This window comes from Microcaecilia unicolor, chromosome 2, assembly GCF_901765095.1.
Source record: "Microcaecilia unicolor chromosome 2, aMicUni1.1, whole genome shotgun sequence".
NCBI classification, from domain to species: domain Eukaryota; kingdom Metazoa; phylum Chordata; class Amphibia; order Gymnophiona; family Siphonopidae; genus Microcaecilia; species Microcaecilia unicolor.
In genome coordinates this window covers 220,336,880-220,362,536 of record NC_044032.1, presented here as the reverse complement: position 1 = coordinate 220,362,536, position 25,657 = coordinate 220,336,880, and the positions used below count along the sequence as shown (strand labels likewise).

The window sequence follows — 25,657 nt, the reverse complement described above, 5'->3', positions numbered from 1 at the left end:
GCACACTTCTCTGGGTTTGAGTCTGAGGATTCTTGGTGTTAGACTGCTATGGATCTGAGAGCTACGCTGATCAAAAGGTATCTACAGGTCCCTTCAGATGCCTTTCCGCCACATGAAAGGAGAAAATTTATTACCTGAAGGCCACTTCTTTGCTGACTTTGTGAAGCTAATGGCAGAAATTAATTTATTTCAATTAGAAAAGGAGACAGCCATCCCAGAGTAAATATGTTGGCTATCTTCAAGTTGATCAGTTTCCCTTAAGGATGTTGCCGTAATGCCCAACCATGGTATGCTGAAGGAAATATGAGAATATGGGAGATTCCCCTTCCCCCCTTTTCCCCTGTGTCCTTGGAACAAGAAGGTGAACTCCAGGTACCATGTCAGGAGGCTTCTGGATTTATTTGATTTCATTTATTGTGTTCTGTCATATTCATGAATGTTCTAGATGGATCACAATACAACCATACATAAAACCAGGGAGTGGAGGAGTGGCCTAGTGGTTAGGGTGGTGGACTTTTGTCCTGGGGAACTGAGGAACTGAGTTCGATTCCCACCAGGCACAGGCAGCTCCTTGTGACTCTGGGCAAGTCACTTAACCCTCCATTGCCCCATGTAAGCCGCATTGAGCCTGCCATGAGTGGGAAAGTGCGGGGTACAAATGTAACAAAAAAAACCACAGACTTATAAGTACTATTATTTATATAGCGCTATTAGATGTATGTAGCGCTGTCAAATCCATTCAATTATAAGAAGAAATAAAACGACTTTAAGTACTGTTAACACAGAATCTCAATGTGGGACAGCTGCCTTTAAGCATTTCCTGAACAATACTGTACTATACCATACTACAAAGGATTTCTATTCCGGTTTTAATACCATGGATTCAAGATGGATTTACAACTAAAAAAAAAACCCTAAACAAAAAAAGTGGGGTTCTGCCAAATAGTATAATTACGTACATTTATTATACTTTAAAATTACTATCCTATCATGAAAATAACCTTTCAAAGCTTTTCAATATAGGAAATATGATAGTTGTCTAATCTATATAGGTAGGTTGGTTCCATGTTCTTACTCCATGAAATGAAAGACTGCTCAAGTTTTTTATTCAAGATATTTTTTATCGAAGGAAAAGAATCTTCCAATTATGTTAAAATCTGAAAGTATTCCAATTTTTAGTAGTCATTTGTATTTAAGCTCTCTGTTCTTACAATGGAAAGACTTGAAAACCAGACAAGCCATTTTAAACTCAATACACAAGTTGATAGACAATCAATGGAGCTTATTCAACAAGGACGGTTGCACTCTCAAAACTGTTCAGTCCAAAGATCATTCTAGCAGCCATGTTCTGCAATAACTGTAATCTTCTCTATAACTTAACTGTGATTGGCCTATACAAGGAGTTACAGTAATCCAGCTGTGGTAGTAAAGTTAATTGAACTATGATTCTAAAACTGTCTAAACTCCTGCTAGACTTGATTGACCTTCGTTGCTGTAACTTGAAGAAGAAATGCTTTGTTAATGACTTAATCTGGGAGTGGAGGAGTGGCCTAATGGTTAGTGCAGTGGGTTGCAGATATGGGGAACCAGGTTTGATTCCTGTTGCTGCCTGATGGTCGGCAGTGGGCTGAGATCCTGGGGAACCAGGTTCAATTCCCTCTGCAGCTCAGTGTGACCCTGGGCAAGTCACTTAGTCCTCCATTGTCCCAGGTAGAATATATAACTTAGATTGTGAGCTCATTAGGGACAGTGCAAAGTACCTGTAATAGAAATTGTAAACCGCATAGTCGCCTCAGGTATCACTTGCAGTATATCAGGTGCTGAAAAAATAAAAAATACTTATATATTAATTTAGAATCCAGAATAATTCCTAGAAGTTGCGATTCATTCTCTGTTTTTTAAAATTTCTCCTGATTTTAAAATAAGCTTACTCCGGAATCTTATCATAGTTTCCAAACCAGAGCAGTTTCGTTTTTAATTTTAGTTTCAAATGATTCTCACTAGCCCGTTATATCTATCTGAGAGATATATTCCTTAACTTTTTAAGAGTGTTTTCTCAAAAGTACTTTGGACAAAGAAGGAAGATGTAATCTGCACAACTCAGAAAGAAAATTCCTAATTGAGTTAAATAATGCCACTGTCCTTTCTCGGCAGTCATTTTTAGTTGATTCAGCTTTCAAGGCCAAAAGATAGAAGAGTTATGCCTTGCTACCTGTGGGGAAGCATCCACATGCCTTTTGATCATGTTGGGAGGGAAAATATATTAGGTTGCTTTGTTTCTGCCTAGCTTCTTACCAATCTTTCATGGATCAATATGTGCATAATTTAAAAGATTGATCAGACAAACACTTGAGAGATGTGATGATGTATGTATTTACTTATTTGAATTTAGGTCAAACCATTTTCAGTAGTAGCTCAAGGTGAGTTATATTCAGGTTCACTAGATATTTCCTTTTTCCCGGAGGTCCTTACAGTCTGTACCAGAGGCAAAGGAGGGTTAAGTGACTTGCCCAAGATCACAAGGATCAGCAGCAGGATTTGAACCAGACTTCCCTGGTAGTCAGCCTGGTGCTTCAGTCTCTAGGCTACTCCTCCATTAGCAGTACTGGACAACAGAAAGGAGTATGGAATGGGGCTGCATCAATCTATGATACACTCAAGATGGAATCAAGAGCTTTTGTCTTTAGGTTTGGTGTCTCCATACTATAATGGCTGTGGGCCCCAGACCTTAGATATGAAGGAAAACTTGATAATATTCCTTGCTAGGGTGAAAACCTCTTTCGGGTTAGGTCAAGGAAGAGGTGGATCAAATAAAAAAAGCTTTGGTCTATGCTTCAGACACTCTCTGCAGCATTTCTGACCTCCCTGCCACATCAAGAAAATGCTTGAATGGGGCACTAAAAAGATATTTTAATGCGACACAGAATTTATCGTCCGTCCTGCCAGATCCTTCAACAACAGGGACCTTGCTCTTGATCCGCACAGCAGTGGGCCAGAAAGCTCCCCAGGCTAAACCCAGGTCAGAGCTTTGACTGGGTTCAAGAAGCCATTGGCAATATTTTGATGCTGAGAACACTTCTGTGGGGGAGGGCTAAGGTTTTATGTTAATTATTGGCCTAGCATAATTGTCAAATGCTTTGTTTATGAATATAGTATGGATTGGGTACAGACTTCATCCATTGGGAAAACTCCCAAATTGTTTCTCAACCCCCTCCCCCCCCCCTCCCCCAAGGCTCTTGGTCCACCTCTGAGCATAAGGATCTCTTGCTCATGACACTTTGGGCCAGATTCAGTAAATGGCATGGGACAAATCTGTTTTATTCAATAAAGAGCCCTCCAGAATTAGCACCTTTTATAGAATAATGCCTGGTGGGGATTCACATGCCCAACTTTGGTTCCAAGACATTCACCAATCCTGGTGCACAAGTTGGGCGCAGATCCCCAGAATCTGTAACACTGCAGTCATCTCTTGTGACCCATCCATGCCCCTTTCAATCCATGCCCTGTTTTGGGTTGCAAGTGAGAAGGTTTGGGAGTGGATCTTTATAGGATTGTGTGCAGACAGTTCCGCTTGCAAAGCCAAATATGGTGCCAATTATCAGTAATTGCTTAAGAGCTAATTATTGATTAATGAACCATTATTTGTGCACAGATCTCAAGATTGTACACAAATTTGGGTGCCATTTATAGAATCTGGGGGTTTCTCTCATACAGGCCAAAATGGCCAACCTGATTCCAGGAGCCGCTTAAATTGCTTAAAGTTGCCCAACTTCTGATGTTCAGCGGTACTAAACTGGGCAGTGCTGTTGACTGTTATCTCTGACCACGTATGTAGAAAGTGGGCAGGTCAGGAGTGGTACAAGGGACAGTATTGGGGAGGAGCTGGTTATGCAGGCGCCGGCAATATTCAGTTCTGGAACCCTCATAGCTAATATATCTCACAAACAGGAAGATGCTTTTATGTAAGGTCAAACTGGACAAAGCAAAAGTAGAGAATGCCACAAACTGCAACCAGCCAAAGGATTGGAGTCAAAGTCCTCTAATCAAAGCACTAGTGACTGGACCCAAGTGGCCTAACTTGGCTGGGTTCGCTATGTGGACTCTGGCTCTGAATAAGCACCGGTATCCACATAATATTTCTCACCCCCCCCCCCCTTCTTATTGTGTTTAATTTATTTATTAATTTATGCATTCTTGTATCCCACTGTTATCCAAAAACAGGTTTCGGTTCAAAGTGGCTTACAGTATACATTCTGGTTAAGAATTACATGTTTGAGAATTACAATGATGGTGTACAGTTTACGATGATGTACATAAGTACATAAGTAATGTCACACTGGGAAAAGACCAAGGGTCCATCGAGCCCAGCATCCTGTCCACGACAGCGGCCAATCTAGGCCAAGGGCACCTGGCAAGCTTCCCAAATGTACAAATATTCTATACATGTTATTCCTGGAATTGTGGATTTTTCCCAAGTCCATTTAGTAGTGGTTTATGGACTTGTCCTTTAGGAAAACAGTCTAACCCCTTTTTAAACTCTGCCAAGCTAACCGCCTTCACCACGTTCTCTGGCAACGAATTCCAGAGTTTAATTACACGTTGGGTGAAGAAATATTTTCTCCGATTTGTTTTAAATTTACTACACTGTAGTTTCATCACATGCCCCCTAGTTCCTAGTATTTTTTGAAAGCGTGAACAGACGCTTCACATCCACCTGTTCCACTCTACTCATTATTTTATATACCTCTATCATGTCTCCCCTCAGCCGTCTCTTCTCCAAGCTGAAAAGCCCTAGCCTCCTTAGTCTTTCTTCATAGGGAAGTCGTCCCATCCCCGCTATCATTTTAGTTGCCCTTCTCTGCACCTTTTCCAATTCTGCTATATCTTTCTTGAGATGTGGCGACCAGAATTGAACACAGTACTCAAGGTGCGGTCGCACCATGGAGCGATATAACGGCATTATAACATCCTCACACCTGTTTTCCATAACTTTCCTAATAATACCCAACATTCTATTCGCTTTCCTAGCCGCAGCAGCACACTGAGTAGAAGGTTTCAGTGTGTTATCGACGACGACACCCAGATCCCTTTCTTGGTCTGTAATTCCTAACGTGGAACCTTGCATGACGTAGCTATAATTCGGGTTCTTTTTTCCCACATGCATCACCTTGCACTTGCTTACATTAAACGTCATCTTCCATTTAGCCGCCCAGTCTCGTAAGGTCCTTCTGTAATTTTTCACAGTCCTGTCGCGAGTTAACGACTTTGACTAACTTAGTTTACATTTTGGTTGAAAATTACACAACTTTTAGATTGCAAAAGAGCCTTTTAACAAGAGCTCAAATTTAGCTCACATCTTCTGATTGGTAATGCAGTGACCTATGTTTAGGTATAGTAGGTATTCACCCTGTCTCCAAAGGGCTTACGGTTGAAATTTGTACCTAAAGCAATAGAGAGTATGAGATCTCTTAAATATCAGAAGGAACATCAGTGGTATCCCTATTTCTTGCCCTGGTATTCTAAGCGCTAAGTTACTCCTTCTCAATAAAGCTGGCATTGCCGTAGTTACACTGAAACTAGCTAATTGTCCATTAGATTGTATCTCCTCCTATTATTTCCAGGCAGGCTTGGGAAAAACATTCAGAATAAAGGGGATCATTCACATAATCATTCTCCAATGTGAGACGAGAGGACATGATATGAGAGTGAAGGGGAGCAGACTCAAGAAAAATGTCAGGAAGTATTTTTTTCACGGAGAGAGTGGTAGATACTTGGAATGCCCTCCCGCGCGAGGTGGTGGAGATGAAAACGGTAACGGAATTCAAGCATGCGTGGGATAAACATAAAGGAATCCTTTGCAGAAGGAATGGATCCTCAGAAGCTTAGCCGAGATTAGGAGGCGGGGCTGGTGTTTGGGTGGTGGGGCTAGTTCTGGGCAAGACTTCTATGGTTTGTGTCCTGAAAATGGGGCTAGTTCTGGGCAAGACTTCTACGGTCTGTGTCCTGAAAATGGCAGATACAAATCAAGGTAAGGTATACACAAGAAGTAGCACATATGAGTTTATCTTGTTGGGCAGACTAGATGGACTGTGCAGGTCTTTTTCTGCCGTCATCTACTACCGTGTTTCCCCGAAAACAGGACCTACCCCGAAAATAAGACCTACCGGGGTTTTCCTGCAAATTTAAAATATAAGACATCCCCCCAAAAGTAAGACCTACCAAACGTTTTTTTTAAGCAGGGCCGCCGAGAGCCACCTGAGGTTGCTGGGCCCCCCCTCCATCGCTCCCGGAACTAACCTGAAGCTCCTTTCACCTTCGCAAGGCGGATTCGGAGCAGCAGCATGGCAGACCTCTCCTTCCTTCCGTGCCCCGCCCTCGCCTGACGTAACATAACGTCAGGCGAGGGCGGGGCACGGAAGGAAGGAGAGGTCTGCCCTGCTGCTGCTTGCTGCTCCGAATCCGAACTTGCGAAGATGAAAGGAGCTTCAGGTTAGTTCCGGGAGCGACGGAGGGGGGGGCCAGGCGACCTCGGGTGGGGGGGGGGGCGACTGATGTTTCCCAGAAAATAAGACATCCTCCCGAAAATAAAACCTAGCGCGTTTTGGGGAGGAAAAATAAATATAAGACAGTGTCTTATTTTCGGGGAAACACAGTCTGTTATTATGTGAGGTATACTTCATTCAATGTAAAAAGTGTGAAGAAGGGTGCTATATTGGAGAAACAAACCAGATGCTAAAGACTTCTTAATTTACACAGACACAATATTAAACACTCCAGTACCAACCAGGATTCCACCTCTGTGGGACAGCACTTTACAAACCAGAACATTGCATCAATGATCTTATGGTAAGAACACTAGAAAGAAATTTTAAGACAATCCAGGAACGTAAGTCCTTAGAAATCAGAAATATTTTGACACCCACCAGACAGGACTTAACACAGATCTGGGCTTTCTATCCCATTGTAAACCATGAAATTCTACTGCTTTGTCACATCTGCCATACTTCTCTCTCTGTCTCTCATCCACCCAATTCTCCCCGTTTCTCACCTAATCTACCCCTCCCTTTTCCTGCGAGACTGTCATTGGAAGGCTTCTGTGTTTCACTTTATATTCTGATATTTGTCAACATTTGCTTATTTCCAATCTCAAGAAGAAAGGTTACCTTCGAAAGCTAATGAAAACATGTATTAAGTTAGTCCAATAAAAATTATCTTATTTTCTTTTCTATGTTTTGATTTCTTTTATTACCTTTAAAAGTGGACTAACACGGCTATCACATCACTTTACTGTGGAAAAAAAAAAGGAAATGGCTGTGTTGTAAGTATATACTTAGTGAGTGGCCATTTCCTGGGAGATCCCTTACTGCCTCTATTTAGGAGGCAGTAGGGGCTCCTGTGCTGCCCAATTACCACCGGGTAAGCTCCAGGCATAACATTTTTGTTTTTAATTTCTGATGCGCCAGACATGACCAACAGTAGCTCTATCGCCGCTTTGTTAAAGGGCACCTAAGTTAATTTGGCATAAAATACTGTACTGGTCTATGAACCGTCTGGAGCATTGATTTGGAAGAGAGTAATTTTAAATCTAAAATCCAAAGGTGAATTCAGAATACAAATTATTACTGCATTAATGATGACTAACACAATTTACTGATTGATTTTACTACTGACTAATTTTAGATTGATTTTCTACTTGCTACTAAGTATATACTGCTTTGTTTTTCAGTACCTTAGTGTTATGGAACTCCTTGAGTCCATCGATATGATGTCAAGAAACCTACCTTACAGGAAGTATAGGCCGGAAATTCCTGTGCATGACAATGCTGAGAAATGGTATTTATTATATCCCTTAATGTATTGTTTCTGTGCTTAAAATACTTTTTATACTGAGATTGCAAAATACCTGGAGTAAGCAATCACAAAAATAAGGATGTACAAAAATATATACTAAACCTTCAGTGTCACATATTAAAATTATGCTTTTATTTTAAATTATAATTTAAACCCAAAAATGTGTATAACACTATTCCTCGACCAGATGTGCAATGATTTAAAAAAAAAAAAAAAAGTATTTAATGTGCTCCTGAGGAATTATATTGTTACTTTTCATCATAGACCATCGTCAGTGAACTAATTGCATTATTGAGAAACTGTCCCAATATGTGCAAATATTTTTATTTTGCAATTTTGTATTATCTTTTGGAAAGTCACAGTATGCAGTCCCCGACATAGACCATGTTTTTACAACAGGTGGCTTCCTCAGGGAAGTACAAATCACAGCAATGGAAGAATTATGCTTCAAAAGACTGTACCTTATAAAAATAAAATTGAATAAATAGCACAGCTTTAAATCAGTGTGAATCCCAATGTTGGTGTGGATGTTTGTGTTTTGGAATTTTTAATCGTATATGGTAGGAATGCAAGGAAGTTCAGAAATGTTTCAGAATAGTTCATGATACAACCTGCTATGATTTAAAAATGTCATTACCTTTTCAGATAAAACTTTTTTTTTTTTTTTTTTATAAGGCTGCAGTGTCTGTCTTAATTCAAAAAAAAATATCTTCCCAAGTTCAAATTGCTGCTGGATACCTGTTATGTTATTGCAAACTTTGGAAACAATAATTGGTACCTACCCTGAAAGAATGGCTTTAACATAGCTGGTACATAATTACAGTGGAAAAATTAACATATATTACAAGGCAAAGTGACTTTATTTGAGAAAATATGGAACTTTTTTTTTTTTTTTTTTTAAATATCTAAAATGCTGCAAAACAGAATAAATGACCTGGCTTTCCCATAAATTATACGTTTCTAAATTCTAAACTGACTATACAAAATTTGTACGTGATTAAATGATATGCATATATTTTCAGGATATGGTGGTTCAAAGTTTTTCTTGTTCAGTATGGGGCTCTTTTACTAAACTGTGGTAGGACTACTGCGCAGGTAGTGCGCAGCAAAACCGCACTACCGTAGGGCGCGCCTAGGTGCCCTGCAATAGTTTTGTGTTTGCCGCATGGTGTTTTCCGCGTCAGAAAATATTTTTCTATTTTCTAGCATGGGGGTGTGGTATAGGTATGCCCAGCAGTAATCAGCCATCGCCGTGTGCTGTCCAATTACTGCCAGGATAGCACATGAGCCCTTATCACCTACTAAATAGGTGGCGGTAAGGGCTCAGGCAATAATTTGCCATGTGCCAATATTTTTATTAGCACATAGCCATTTATGACTTCCATTTAAAATAATGGAATTCCAGCTGAGGTAAAAAGTGGCCTCGGTACACAGCAATTTCATGTGCCCACTCTACCGCAGTCAACTTTTTACTACAGCTTAGTAAAAGGACCCCTATATTTGTAAAATACCAAGCGAGAGGACACAGAGCTTTCTGTTTTCAAGAACATCATATTTTAACAAACTTTAATCAAAATTCTGGATTAATATGCAATGACAGATTATTCCAGATGAGTGAACAGAAGTCTAGTAAAAATCCTGATTTAGATTGTAAGCTCTTTTGAGCAGGGACTGTCTTTTCTTCATGTTCAATTGTGAAGCGCTGCGTACGACTGATAGCGCTATAGAAATGATATGTTGTAGTAGTAGTAAAAATGAAGGGATTGGCAAATCTAGAGAAAAGGGATAAGAGATACCGGATGTTATCTAGAGGGGTGAGGAGGGAATGTTTTACTGTGCATTTGTATGTAGCTGTAGTTCCACTGGAACCAATTCATCTGAATGCTGAAGAGGCTATTAGTTTTTAAAATATGTATTGTGATAACACAGATAATTGTAAAGTATATTATATTTATTGCATTTGTACCCCACATTTTCCCACCTTTTTGCAGGCTCAATGTATCTTATAGAGTATGGTTATGATAAAGTCGTTACATGATTTAAATACAGTTGATCATAAGCTGAGGTATAAGAGGATTTAGATGGAAAGGTGTTAGGTAAGGTCGTGAGAGAGGTGTTTTTGGTGTACTTGGGTGGTTTAAGGAATGATTCGTTTCGTTGAGGATGACTTTTGTAGGCTTTGTTGAAGAGATGTGTTTTCAAAGCTTAATATCTATTTTTGCCCTAGGTGGAAATATGCTATAACTGGTATTCTTGAAGTAGATGTGAAACCCAAGCTTCACATGTGGTCCTGGAAACACATTCGGAAACACAAACAACAAGTGAAAAAATACAAAGAAATCTATAAAATGAAAATAACAACAAAAAAGCCACCGGCGGATGTTGTAAAACTACAAGAGGTGTGAACACTTTATTTCCTTTTATTTTCACTAAAATTTTGATTCCAGAGAAGTGGTTTCATTATTTTCCTAGTGGTGGATTCTGTTGCTAGCATTGGGCAAGCATGATCATAACAACTTAGCCATAAGGAAGATAATGTTCATAGGCCTTTTCCATGGTAAAGTAGTTCTCTACACACAGAAATTCCCTATTATAAAATTGTCTGCCCATTGTGTTGGTAAACTTCTATGTATATAGTCTATGTACACCTAAATTAACCTGCTGTTTGAGGAAATGTTTCTGAGGGAAGAGTTGTGGAGGGTTGGAAAATTTGTACATATGCATGTAATTCAACTGAGAAAATTTGTGTACCCTCAAATAGATGTAAATATGTATGTATAGTATTCTTGGATAATTTTCAAAGCAAAAGTGTGTGCATACTTTTTATTTTGCAAATCCAGCAGCAGCTACAGAGAGTCAAGTGTGCACATACTTTTTACTCATGCAAATTATAAAGTTATCCTCCTTCCTCCAAAGAAATAAATTTATAGCAAAGTTCATCCAAATGATAATTTTTATTTGAGGCAGATGGACACACCAACACACACAAATTTCAATACATTTTATGGACTGCTTTGGTGGGTGAATGTGTACACACACATATACAAATAAAATTGTATAACCTACAATTTTTATAAACTACTTTAGCCTTGGCCCTTCTGATATCATGGATGGTATTGTAGAGGTTCAGATTACTGAATGCTAGTTTTTGGTATATGGTCAGTCAAACGTGAGTAGCTGCTGTGTATAAGCCATCCACTAAGTTACCTGCACCAATTCACATGCTAAACTGCTTAGCATACTTTAGTAAAAGAGCCCAAATGACTATTCATAAACTTTATAAGAGCATTTGAATGTCCTCATGTTTACTTAGTTCATAGTAAAGTGCACAATATTTTACACAGAAGCCATTGTCTTCATAGCATGTTTATTCACCTTGTATCAGATAGGTCCTTCTCAACCTATTTTGGATCCTGTTTTTAAACCTCGTAATAGGTGTACTGTATGAACAGAAGGATTAACAAAGAATATATATTTTTCTTTCTAGGAATTTGAAAAGAATTTGGATGTGTTTAATATCACTTTGGCAAGACAACAGGCAGAGGTTGAGGTGAGACATTATTTTCTGAATAGAGAAATAGTACATTTAAATCTTACTAGTATGTCCTGCTGAGTTACAGGAATCGGTGTGTGTGATTTAATTCCCTTTCTTGTTTTCAGGGTAGATGTCCCATTATATAAGCACTTTAAAGAATGAGCTAGGCAGAACTTTTAGCAACATAGAATTCCTTCCATTTACTCAAATTGACTTGATTTAATTCATGGTTAATATATATAGTCTAAGAATTTTATCTGGCTCTGGTACCTGTATTTGATTTGTTTATTAGGTATTTGATTTACTGCCTTAATGACAGAGCAATCAAAGCAGTTTACAGTAGTATCAATTAGAGGAGGAATGGAAAAGAACTCCAAATTATTGATAGGCAGGTGAAGAGATGGAAAAGATGAGCAGAGAGAGGGAATTGATAGAAAACAGAGGAAGGGAGGAAAGCCTACCAACCAGCATTCACTGTATCAGTGGACTTCTAAACCCCTGATCAATTTTTGCAGTACTCTGAAAATAACAAATTACAGAAAAAACGTTGACATTCACACTTTTTAGGATCCAAATCCAATAAACCAAGGAAAAATAAGAATTTATAATGTTAAGGAGAAAACTAGCCAAAAAGCACTAATAGAGCATCTATACCATTTATGTTAATGAATTAAAGCAGGTCCAGGGTCAGACTTCCTTTTTATCACTTAAACAAAAACAGCCAGCTGGAACAGTTGAAAAACACAAACCGAATTGATTTTTTTAAACAACGTTTGCAAGGATATTTGAGGGGGAAAGAGGCCCTATTCATTGAATCTTAGGTTTTAATAGCAAAAATGTATTAATTTTGCTTCTTCAGCTACATAATATTCATCACACCAAGAAGCCTTTTGATCATACAGGTCAAAGCCAATTTATCCCAGTGTTTAAAAAAAAATTCCAAGGTTAATTTGTAAATCCTGCTTAGAACATAAGAACAGCCATACTGGATCAGACCAATGGTCCATCTAGCCCAGTATCCTGCTTCTAATAGCGGCCAATCCAAGTCACAAGTATTTCACAGAATCACCAATCCCAGGGCAAGCAGTGGCTTCCCCCATATCTCAATAGTAGACTATGGACTTTCCTTCAGGAACTTGTCCAAACTTTATGTTTAAATGATTTTTATAGAGTTTTTCATAAGACATATACATATCAACATTATGCAACATACTCACAACATTGCAAGTCTCTGCAAATAACAACTGATCATCCAACCCCTTAGCCTTCCCTACCTCCCATCCCCTTTCCCCGCCCTCCCCCCTCCCCCTCCTCTCCCCTCCCCCCCTAGAGGTAACTCAGCTTGTCCAAACTTTATTTAAACCCAGATATGCTATCCATTGTTACTGCATCCTCTGGTAACGAGTTCCATAGCTTAACTATTCATTGAGTGAAATAATATTTCCTCTTTGTTTTGAAAGTATTTTCATGTAACTTTGAGTGTCCCTTAGTCTTTGTACTTTTTGAAAGAGTAAAAAATCAGTTAATTTTTACTTGTTTTACACCATGCAGGATTTTGTAGACCTCAAACATATCTCCCCTCAGCTGTCTATTTTCCAAGTTGAAGAGCCCTAACCTCTTTAGCCTTTTCTCATATGAGAAGATTTCCACCCCTTTATCATTTTGATTGCTCTTCTTTTAAACCTCTTCTAATTCCACTATGGGCTCGTTTTCAAAGCACTTAGATGTACAAAGTTCCATAGGTTTCTATGAAGCTTTGTAAGTCTTGTGCTTTGAAAATATACCTCTAAATCTTTTTTGAGACCAGAACTGAACACAGTACTCAAGTTGAGGTTGAACCAAGGAGCAATAGCAGCATTATAATTTTGGACTTATTTACCATCCCTTTTCTATTAATTCCTAGCATCTTGTTTGCTTTCTTGACTACCACTGCACACTGCGCAGAAGATTTCAATGTATTGTCTACGATGACATCTAGATCTTTTTCTTGGGTGCTGACTCCTAAGGTGGACCTTAGCATCACGTAACTATGATTTGGATTATTCTTCTCAATCTGAATCACTTTGCATTTGTCCACATTAAATTTCATCTTCCATTTGGATGCCCAGTCTTCCAATTTCCTAAGGCCTTCAATTTTTCATAGTTCGCGTGTGTTTTAAGAGCTTTGAATAGTTTTGTGTCATCTGCAAATTTAGGGTCCCTTTTACAAAGGTATGGGAGGGCTAACGTGTGGGTAGCACGCGCCAAATCTTCACTACCGCCGGGGAAGCATGTCCCCCGGTGGTCTGATTTTGTCTCGCGCTGAGTCCCCTAGTAGAAAGTAATTTTCTACCACAGGGGGTGTTCCGGGTGGTAACCTGTAGCGCGCCTACATTGGTTTGTGCTGCATGGTTACTGCGTGGGTAGCATGTGAGCCCTTACCGCTAGGTCAGTGGATGGCGGTAAGGACTCAGGCCGTAAATAGACGCGCGCTAGTTTTAATATTAGTGCAGGCCTATTTCCCGGCCCGTTAAAAAATAGCCTTTTTCCTAGCCATGATTAAAAAAATGGCCCAGTGTTTGCCTAAAAGACGCGCCCACACTGCCGCATGCCACTTTTTACCGTGGCTTTGTAAAAGGACCCCTTAATCACTTCGCTTGTCATTTCGATTTCCAGATAATTTATAAATATGTTAAATTGCACCAGTCCCAGTACAGATCCCTGGGGCACTCCATTATTCACCCTCCTCCATTGATGACCATTTAACCCTACTCTGTATGCTGTCCAATAATCGCCTCCTATCCCATGACTTTTTAATTTTCTCAGAAGTCGCATGAGAAACTTTGCTGAAGGATGAGGTCAAGGCAGCAAATGGAGCTACTCTCAAAAGATGTTTCAACAAGCTTCTAGAGGAAATGTCCTTAAAGCTATTAACCATATAGACTTGGGAAAGCCATTGCTTATCCCATGAAATGAGCTATGAGAGATTTGATCTGCCAGGTACTTGTGGCCTAGACTGGTCACTGTCTGAGAGAAATACTTTGAGCCAAGAATCCTTGGTCAGACTCCACATGGCTTAACTTCTCTGTATTTGACAGTAATTGGGACAGTAAGATTGATGTGAGATTTATTGCCTTATAAAGGATTGTTCCTGTCAAATCAACCTATTCTCTATTCAAATGAGGGGATGTAAATTATTGGATATGGGTGGTATCATTTCTTGAAAACATTATAGTATTTCTGTCAAGTATCTTTTTCAGTTGGTGATATAGTAGGGAGCTTAGAAAAATATATAAGATATACATTTGCTCTCTATTCCACCCTATATTGTAAGGCTAAACTCTCTTTAAACAATGCATCCCCTACCTCCTGATTCTTCACAAGTCTGTATACCTGAAGTTTCCATGGCTCCCTAATTTTACCATTACCCTTGCAAATTGGTATATATTGTGCATTTGTCCAATCAATGATTTTCCCAATTTTGAAATTGCTATCCAAATTGAGTTGGTCATGGTAAAACAAATTCAGGTAGTGCAAACAAACCTGGTGATCCTTGTAAGATCTTGAACTTCACCAGATAAGAAAAACGTAGGAGAGAATCCTGGTGCAGCTTTTTCCAAGTATAGACATGCTGGTGCTAACCCAGCTTAAAGACAGACTTCATCCTTTTTGTCTATCCACATTCAGCCTGTCCTGCACCTTACCCAGTGTCTTTGCTGCCACTATAGACTCTCCTCTTCTTGCCTTTGGAGGTCCTGTAGGGATGGTCATGTAGATTCCCCAAGACAACAGGCCTGTTGGGACCTTAATAGAGTGAGGTGGAACTCTGCTCTGGGCCTTGAGGTTTAGAGCCCCAACAACAGCACTGCTCTTCTTGTTTCCAGTGGCAATTCAGCAGGCTTTTCTGCCCCAGGAACTTGCTGGGCACCCAAGCAATGTATAAAGCAGTCAGTTGGACCCAGTGTTACAGGGAGCTTGGTCTCCTGGGAAAAACCCTGGATATATCTCTGCACTTCACCATCAGAAATAAGATAATGAATACAGAAAGCACTCAGGTCAAGCAAGCTAGATTTCCTTTCTCCCTCTAATTGTAGATGTGTTCTCCAGTAGACAACAGTGCTATTGTTTTAAAACTATTTATTTAACTTAACAGGCTTTGAACAGTATATAAAAGTAGCAGAACATGAACCAGTGGCATATTTTCAGAGAAAAACGTCAAGATAACATCAGCACTTGCCTTGCTGTACAAAGATGATTGAACTGATTATGCTAGTCACTGAGCATGTTGCTCCTGGGCCTTCCAAAATTTACTCTCAACTTTATTGTAAATGTTGATTCCACCTCCCCCCCACCCCCCACAGAGTATAAAAGAAGTTTTCAGTTGTGGTGATTTCTGCCACTTGGGGAACCAATGAGGCAAAGATGGGGAAAGTCTTCCATAAAGATACAATTGTGTGCCTTGCACAGTGAATAAGATGATCTGTTAATTCCAGTTCCACCCTATGTATATATAGTTTATATTTTATTATTTATAATCCACCCTTATTCAGGGCAGAGATCAGTAGTACATACATAAAAAAACTAATACAACAACAAAACACTAAAACAGTATCACTGAAAGAAAGCTAACTAGGAAACTGTCTTCCTAGAAATAACAAAAACCGTCAATTCAGTCCCAGCTCTCCACAATGATAGGCCAAGCACAAGTAGTCCTTTAACTGGCGTTTAAACACAGTCAATTGGGCTTAAGCCTCAAAGGCAACGCGTTCTCTCTACATCCTGTCTGTACCCCAATAGACAGAAGAGGGGGTGAGGGTAAAATGTTTCCCCACTGAAGCTCTAATCTCTTTGCTGCCCAAAAAAAGGCTACTATAGGACAAGTTGACTACATGTAGAAAAACTTATCCTGACTCTCAAGCTCTTTTTGTACATTTTTACATAAAAAAGACAGTAATATCGAGTGCCATCACGAGAGCACAACTGTTTACTTTATGAAAAAAAAATTGTCATGTATTTTTAACTCTGCCATGCCATACTGTAAAGGAGACTACAATTGTCAAACACAATAAAATGAAATACAGCTTGTTCTTACCCACAGAATAGCATTGATCTTAGTCAACATTTATTATTGCATTGCGTGCTGATGTGCCCCTGTGTTTAGAGTTGGTCACTCCATAAGGAAATATGGATGAATTAAACAGTGATATTCTTTTTCTTCAGGCTAGTCGATTCCAAACTGGCTTTGTTTTCTTATGAAGAAGAATGAGACTGATTGCCATTGAACTGTTTGGTTTTTTTTTTAATTCCATGCCTATCTGCTTGCTATTAGTTTTCCATCATGGAAGCTTGAACTGCTATTTAGAACACTTTTTTTCCTTTGAATTTGGTTCTGCTACATTTGAGTTAGAATGCCATTCATATTTTTTTTTCTTATTTCCTGTTTTTATATCATAGGCAACCAAGGCTGGATTAAAGATTTACCGACCTGGAGTTAAAGATGAAGATGAGAACAATAAGGGTTGGTTTGGTTGGATGTGGGGCTGGTCAGGAGGATGCAGTGAAAATCAGCAAGAAGCAAAATCTGGAAGTGAGCTCTCTATTGTAGTCCATTGTTTACTATATTTGTGATAAAACATAATTAGTTTCATTTGTAGGTCAATAAAATCATGTTATTCTCTACCAAATTTCTAAGGAATCTATGAGTTTAGTTTTAGGTAACAGTGACAAGCTAGGTTGCTCAACAAATCCTTCCCTTTGCTGTTCATAACTCTCAAGCCAAACATTTGAGGCAAGAAAAGTACCCCAGGCACACTTTTTTGGCAGAATGCATAGACAAGTGGCACTACAGCTTTGACCTTGTGGCATTGTCACTTGGCACATCAATAAACAATGTCCCTATAATAGTTAATAGTTTGCATCACTTGATATTATACTCTTCACAAAGACTAGAGTGGTTTACAAATTAAAATGTAGCTAAGAGAAAGGAATGCCAATATCAGAGTAAGGACACAAGCACTTCATACATACAAGAAACCCAGCTATCCAAGCCCAATCATACAGACACTTGGAGTTGTTTTTGCTTCTGTAAACAAAAGGGCACTTCTGACTTTAGTAAAATGAGGGAGTACCTGAGGAAACAGCTATCAGGATGGAAGGATATAAAAGAAGAAGAAAGTCAGTGGTCCAAGCTGAAAAGAACAGTAAAAATGGCAATGGATCTTTATGTAAGGAAAATAAAGCAAGAGGAAAAGGAAACATATGGTTCACCAAACAAGTTTCTGAAGGAATAAAGGCAAAACAGGTGGCATTTATGAAGTATAGAGGAATAAAGGCAAAACAGGTGGCATTTATGAAGTATCGAAGAATGCAGAAAGAACATAGATACGAATACCACATAAAACTTAAAGAAGTGGACAGAGAAATATGACTAGTGAAAGTGCAGACAGAAAATAATAGCTAGAGAGACAGACGTGACGAGGCTTTTTTTTTTTTCAGGTATGTTGGGGAAAGAGGAAGGCTAGAAATTGAATTGTGTGACTGAAAGCTGCTGAGAACCGATATGTGACTATGTGATGAGCAAAAGGCTGACATACTAAACAAATGTTTCTCTTCTGCGTTCTGTGTCCTGGAAAAAGACAGATCTGAAAGTAGAGTAGATATTGCACTGTTCACAGGAGAAATTGTTTATGAAAACCTGAAAGTGGACAAAGTCATGGGGCTGGATGAGATACATCTGAGAGTATTGAAGTAGAACAAAGAGGATTCTTGTGGTCCCGCTTAAAGATTTGTATAATAGATCCTTGGCAACATGGGAGGTTCCACAAAATTGGAGAAGAGCAGATGTGGTCCACCCTCCACAAAAATGGTGACAGAGAAGAAGTGGGAAACCATAGACTGGTAAGCCTCACTTCGGTGGTAGGAAAATTTATAGAGGTGCTGCTGATGGAAAGGATAGTACAATTCCTAGAATTCAATGGCTTACAAGATCCAAGGCAATATGGTTTTACAAAAAGAAAATCGTGTCAAACGAGTCTGACTTTCTTTGACTGGATGACCAGAAAACTTGATTGAGGACACATTCTGGATGTGGTCTATTTGGATTAAAGCCTTTGACTCTGTTCATTATAGGAGGCTTGTGAACAAATTGAATGGGATGAGGTTAGGACCCAAAGTGGTGAACTGGATTAGAAACTGGTTGACTGACAAATGCCAAAGGATGGTGATGAATGGAATTCACTCAAAAAAGGAAGGTGAGTAATGGAGTGCCCGAAGGATCGGTATTGGGGCCAATTCTATGCAATATATTTGAGAGTGACATTGCCAAAGGGTTAGAAGGGAAAGTTTGCATTTTTGAGGATGACACAAAGATTTGCAACAGAGTGGGCACCCGGAGGGAGTGGACAACATGAGAAGTGATCTAAAAAAATTAGAAGAACGGTTTGTTTGGCGAAGAAGTGTAAAATGATGCACATGAGGTATAGAAACCCAAAAGAGCTCTATTTGCTAAGAGGTGAGAGGCTAGTAAACATAGACCAGGAGAGGAACCTTGAGAAGTGATAATGTTGGAAGATATTAAGGCAAAAAAGAAACAGTGTGCCAAGGCGTGGTGGCCCTAGCCAGAAATATGCTAGGCTGCATAACGGAAGGCATATCTAGTAGAAGAAAGAAGATGTTTAATGCTCCTATATGAGTCATTGGTGAGACCCCATTTGGAGTATTGTGTTCAGTTTTGGAGGTCATATCTTGCTAAGGACATCAAAAGACTTGAGGTGGTTTAGAGGAAGACGACAAAAATTATATGGGGTTTGTGCCAAAAGAGAAGAGGCTTAGACCTCAATATGTATATCTTAGAGGAAAGTAGGGATTAGGGAGATAATATATTTAAATTCTTAAAAGATGTTAATATGCAAACTAATATTTTTCAGATACAAGGAAGCAGTAGAACTAGAGGTCATCAATTGAGATTGCAGGATGGGAGATTTCGGAACAACATCAGGAAATGCTTTTTCACAGAAAGGGTGGTGTATGCTTGGAATGTCCTCCCACAAGAGGCTGTGAAGTAAATGGTGACAGAATTCAAAAATGTGTGGGATAAACAGAGAGGAACACTACATAGAAAAATGATGGAATACATTTAAAGCAAAACTTAAATGACCTCGTAACTGGAGTGAGCTTTGACAGTGGCTTCAGAGGTTGGAAAATAAGACCAATGCCAGGCAGATTTCTGTGGTCCGGGACCTGTAAATGGCAAAAAACAGATCAGGATCGAGGTTGGAGTGAGCTTTGACAGCAAGCCCAGAATCCAGAACTTTGCTATAGCTAACAGCAGCTAGATAGTTGAGCCACAGAATCAATTAACCAAAAAAGTAAGTAGATTGCTTCATTCTTACCAGTGGTCTCTAGACACACCTGAATTCTCTCTTTCAGGAATTGATCTTTTTCCCATTGAAAAGAATGCAAAGCTTCCCCTACATATAATTTTGTATGCCCTAACACTTCCATGGATTTGCTCATTCCTCAATTCTTCCCTTCCAGTTTCTCTCATACTGATAGTACTACACAAGTTCCAATAAAGCTGAAGCACCATAATTCTCAGAGTACTTTATTGGCCATGATGGAACTTATTCCCTCTGCTTGAAAGCCTAGGAGTTCTACCCCCTCTTCCAAAAAAAAAAAAAAAAAAAAAAAAAAACTTGTTGCTGTTCCAGCACTGATAACTGAACTGAGAGCTGGCTCTTTTTTTTTTTTTTTTCAATGCAGACCTGAAGTGCCCTCACATCTTGGAAATTGAGAAATCTCCAGTTTCTGCTTTCAGTATTCCACAGCCTATCCAAGAAATGCTTATAGCTGTTGGAGACCTTCCCCTAGATGAACATGCTTTTAAGTGTAATAGTTTTTAAAATCTGTTGCTTTACTAATGGCCATGATGCTATCATGTGCCTATGATGATACTACAGTATCTGTACAACCTTTATCATCGTAGCCTTCAAACCTCTTTCGTTAGAGCACACCTAAGTGTGCTCTTGGCTTAAGATCCAGTGGATAACCTTCCAGCATGAAAATAACATATTGTGGCTCATTTCATCTCCTTGTTTAGATCTGGTAGTTAAAAGTGGTAAATAAAGACTAGTTTTCACATAGTCTGCTTATCTTCTGTTCTTCATATTGGATTTTGTAGCCTGCCTTGTTTTCTCATTTCATGAAATGTCTGCTTCATGTAAGGCACCAGTATAGAATTCTCCTGTATCATGGGAACTAAATTTGATACTTGCATCCCTTTGGAAGTCTCCTTTTGAATCTCTGAATGTTGAAGGTACTATTTTAGCAGCAGTCACTTCAGCTAGGAAAGTAAGTGAACTTCAGGCATGGGTAATATACAAACCTTTCATGCAGTTCTTACCAGAAATAATTGTATTTTTCTTTATTACTGTTTAGGATTTGACTCGCACCTTTTTTTAAGGCAAGTTACATTCAGGTACATGAATCTAGGAAATAATGCACCCTACCTTCAGTCCAAAACCCTATTCAAATCACCTGGAACGGATGGTATATACCCCAGGGTACTGAAGGAGTTTAAAAAATAATGACCTTGTAAATTGTAGATCTACTACTACTTTAACCAGTCATTAAAATCGTCCACGAAACCTGAAGATTGAAAGTTTGCCAATGTAATGCCAATTTTTATAAAGGGTTCCAGGGTGATTGTGAAACTATATATGGGTAAATGACATTTGTGCTGGGCAAAATGGTAGAGACTATTTTAAAGAACACAGTTTCTGAACACACAGACAAATATGGTTTAATGGGACAGAGTAAACAGAGATTCAGCCAAGGGAAATTTTACCTCAACAACTTGCTACATTTTTTAAAGGTGTGAATAAATGCAGGCACAGGCAGCTCCTTGTGACTCTGGGAAGTCACTTAACCCTCCATTGCCCCAGGTACAAATAAGCACCTGTATACAATATGTAAGCCGCATTGAACCTGGTATGAGTGGGAAAGCGCGGGGTACAAATATAACAAAAAAAATAAGAGTCGTTGATGTAGTGTATCTAAATTTTCTGAAAGCTTTTGACAAAGTCCTTCATGTGAGACTCCTGAGAAAATTAAAAAGCCATGGGATCAGAGGCAACGTTCTGTTGTGGATTAAGAACTGGTTAAAAGAGAGAAAACAGAGTAGGGTTAAATGGACAATTTGTCAGTGGAGGAAGGTGATTATTGGAGTGCCAGATGAATACTGGGACCAGTGCTTTTTAACATATTTGTAAATGATCTGGAACTGTGAATGACGAGTGAGGTGATCAAATTTGTGGATGACACAAAATTGTTCAAAGTTGTTAAATCACATGTGGATTGTGTAAAATTGCAGGATGACCTTGGGAGGCTGGAAGACTGGACATTCAAATGGCAGTTGAAATTTAATGTGGACATGTGCAAAGTGATGCACATTGGGAAGAATAATCCAAATTATAGCTACGTGATGCTGGGTTCCACATTAGACGTCACCACCAAGGAAAAAGATTTCAAGCTCATTGGTGATAATACGTTGAAATATTCTGGTCAGTGTGCAGTAGCGGCTAAAAAAGGAACTATTAGAAAAGGATTAGAAAATAAAACAGAGTATCATAATGCCTCTGTATTGCTCCTTGGTGAGATCGTATTGTGTACAGTTTGGGTCACCACATCTCAAGGATGTAGTGAAATTGGAAATGGTACAAAGAAGGGCAGCCAAAATGATTGAGGGGATGGAATGACTCTCATATGAGGAAAGGCTAAAGAGGTTAGGGCTCTTTAGCTTGGAGAAAAGATGGCTGAGGGGGCGATATGGAGTAGAATGGGAAAACACAAATCGATTTATCAATTCAAAAAGTAAAGAACTAGAGGATGCTCCATGAAGTTACATAGCACGTTTAAAACAGGAGAACATATTTTTTTTACTCAACATATAGTTAAGCTCTGAAACTCATTGCTTGAGCAAGTGGTAAAAGCAGTTAATGTACTTGGGTGGTTGGACACATTCCTGGAGAAAAAGTCCATTGCTTATTCCTGAGGATAAGTAGCATTGAATCTTGCTACTTTTTGGTACTCTGAGGTTTGAAGGCTAAGATGATAAAGTGACCTGGACTGACCACTGTTACTGGTCTAGATGTACTCTTGGTCTGACACAGTATGGCAGCTCTTATAGTGTAGATTGTAAAAGAGCTTTCACATTCTACATTCTACTTTAAAATAGAATTGATAAGAAAGTTGGCTCAGTTCATTTTATTTGATCCTAATAGAATTGGCTTGCCAGTTTGGGGGGGGGGGGGGGGGGGGGAGGAAAGGACATTAATGAACTGGTTGGCTTCTTGTACATAGTTCTGCTATGATCAACTGGCTGCTTCTCTCTGTACCACAGTCAAGTCTTTACAGGTTAGAATTACTGCAGCAACTTTGGCCCTTTTGGTCTACCTCACTAAATCCCATATGCAAAGCAGCTATTTAGCCCTCTCTTCATACATTCACTGCACATTGTCTGCACCAGGCTTCAGCATAGAAGTACTTTTGGTCAGTGCTTACTAATCTGTCCCTATGAGCTAGCAACTCTTGCAATTGATTGTGTAGGCTGCTAAATAGAATTTGACTGAGCAGCCCTAAGCTGAGAGTTACCTACTTGTGTGTCTGACTCAGAACTGTTTGTTGACAGAAAAAGCAATATTATTCATCTGTAACTGATGATGTTTTCTGTAGACAGCAAGATTGGTAAGACACACAATCCCTGTTGCTTGCATTGAGCTTTGAAACTAACTGAGGAGATGAGGAGACCATTGTTTTCAGTAAGGAATGTGCTTGGTCAGAACTTTATATTAAGGTCTGAGCTGAGGGAAAGCGATGTGATGATGCTCACTTTATTTTATTTATTCATGACATTTATACTATTCATGACATTTATACCCCACATTAGCTCAAAATAGACTCAAGTTCAATGTGGCTTACAAACAAACAAAGTGAATGAATAATGTACAGAATATAACACAACTTATGTGCATCATCAGTTTTGCTTCTGTTACGAATGAACAACATTGCTTTGCTTTGCTTTACTTCCAAGTCTCTTCCAAAACCAGTGTTATCCTTTGTGGTAGAGGGGTACAGTTTCATAACTTTACCTACTTGAGCACACAGTTATGGAATGCATTGCCGTGCAACTTAAAAACGATTTACGAACTAACAAACTTTCGCAAACTACTGAAGACCCATCTCTTTAACAAGACATACCACAAAGATCAACCAATGTGAATACACACAACTCTTCCACATATATTCAGAACTGTCTTACATCATTTACTTGTTATATTACTATCATGTTTGATCATTATCATGTAGCCCAAGATCCTTCTGTAACACTAAATGCCTATTTTCTATTGTACTTCCACTATTAATGATGTATTGTAAGCCACATTGAGCCTGCAAAAAGGTGGGAAAATGTGGGATATAAATAAAATTTCCTGTTATCTAATATTATGTGGAATTTGCTTAGCTAGGCTGCATAGATAGCATTAATAAAGCTGTATATTAACTGATTTGTTGTTCATACCAGTGACGTAGCCATAAGGAGCCTCGGCACCCACCCTCTTTTTGGACTCAGGCTCCCTCCAAACCTGCAGCACCCGTTAAATGGCTGGTGGGGTTGCTGAAGTCCTGCCAGCAAAGAAATTCACTATGGAGTCACTCCCCTCCTCCCCTTGCTGCTGCAAGAAACGAAGTTGGCGGTGTGCCTCCAGTGCCAACCCAGGACTCCTCACATGTGCTCAGTTTATGCAAGAACTGAGCATGCTAGGGGATACCTGGAGTCTTTGGCTGGAGACACACCACCAACTTCCTGTTTCCTGTAGCAGCAAGAGGAGGAGGGGAGCAGCTTGGCAGTGAATTTCTCAGTATCGCTATCAGCAAAGGTATTTCTAACATGCCCTGGGGCAGGGCCACTGAGAGGAGGGGCAGGGGGACAAAATTCCCAGGGCCTGGCCTCCAAGGGAGGCCACCACCAGCAAGCTTCTTTCTGCCTGCCTGCTTCCGGATCTGTTTTCTCTCCTGGTCCTGTGTGCTAGGACCTGGATGATTGCGTTAACCAGATAACTCATGTTAATGCAATCATTCAGGTCCCAATACACAGGGGGGGGGGGGGGGGGCCCTAATGTGGAGGGCAGCCCAGCCCAGGTGGTGCTGTGTTTCTTGGCAGCCCTGCCCAGGGGGAGGAGACTGTGTTCCCCCTCCCGTCCACCCCCAGGCCCTCCAGAATTGCAGTGCACACTATATCCCTGGTCTACACAGTGCATAATGAACTAGTATTTGGGATCTCCCTGATATATTGTAAAATTATTGCCAGTGGAGATCTGATCTCACAATTAAGCTGTAGAATCTTGTTGATGGAGGATATGATCAAGGCTAATAGTAGAGTTGGATTTAAAAAAAAACATACAGGTTTCTGGGAGACAAGCCCATTAATAGCTGTTAGCCACGTACCCTTGGAAAACTCAAAATTGGGAGTGCACAATAGTGAATGGATGTCCTTAATGGGGTCTTATATATAGTACTTTCAAGTGACCTGGATCTGCAACTATTGCAGGAAGCTGGGCTAAGTAGACTATTAGTCTTATGTACTATGACATTTTTTTGTGTGACTTACTTACCCTTGCCTATTAATGTATAGCCAGTTGATTATCATTTCCTTGTTTTTTTTTTTCATTAGCTAAAAACTGAATTTCCTAAAATGAGTACATGCTAACTATTTAGATAGGATAAATGCATAATTTTCTTTAAACTTACCACGAGCTGGATTTAGCACAATTCATTCTCGTGCCTTAGAGCATTATGCAGCATAGACAGAATGTGTAGTTTAATGCTTTTGAGGTCAGAGATACACTGGTGTGCTTATGGAAGGTTGGGTAATTACCGTACAACTAAACCAAGTAAAAATATACGGTCTCAAAGTATGAAATTACTGCAGATATAAAACTAGAGCAGAGAATTGTTGTCATGCTACGTTACTTGGATATGTTGAAATAAGAGCCAACAAAGAAGCAATAGGTTATCTCTTCTTATTGGACTAAATATATCTCTGACTAGCTTTTTAGAATTATCCTTTTCCTTCTGAAAAGCTTGCCTCAGATATGTTAAAAGTACAGTAAAATGGTTTAACTAGAGACCAGAACTGAAACTCAGGATTTATTTTTAGACCATAAAGCAAAAGCTTTTACAGTGCTATGCTATGTTGTAATATTTTCGGTTAAATGCAAATTAGCTTTTATTTTTAGA

General features: G+C 39.3%; 1 protein-coding gene across 1 annotated transcript in view; it reads left to right on the top strand.

Moving 5' to 3' along the window:
• VPS13A (vacuolar protein sorting 13 homolog A) overlaps positions 1-25,657 on the top strand; it is a 556,982-nt gene that overhangs the window by 119,163 nt on the left and 412,162 nt on the right. The window contains exons 12-15 of the mRNA XM_030193720.1: positions 7,727-7,833; positions 10,079-10,250; positions 11,339-11,401; positions 16,820-16,952. Of these exons, the coding sequence (XP_030049580.1) occupies positions 7,727-7,833; positions 10,079-10,250; positions 11,339-11,401; positions 16,820-16,952 (475 nt within the window). The remainder of the gene's footprint in view (positions 1-7,726; positions 7,834-10,078; positions 10,251-11,338; positions 11,402-16,819; positions 16,953-25,657) is intronic.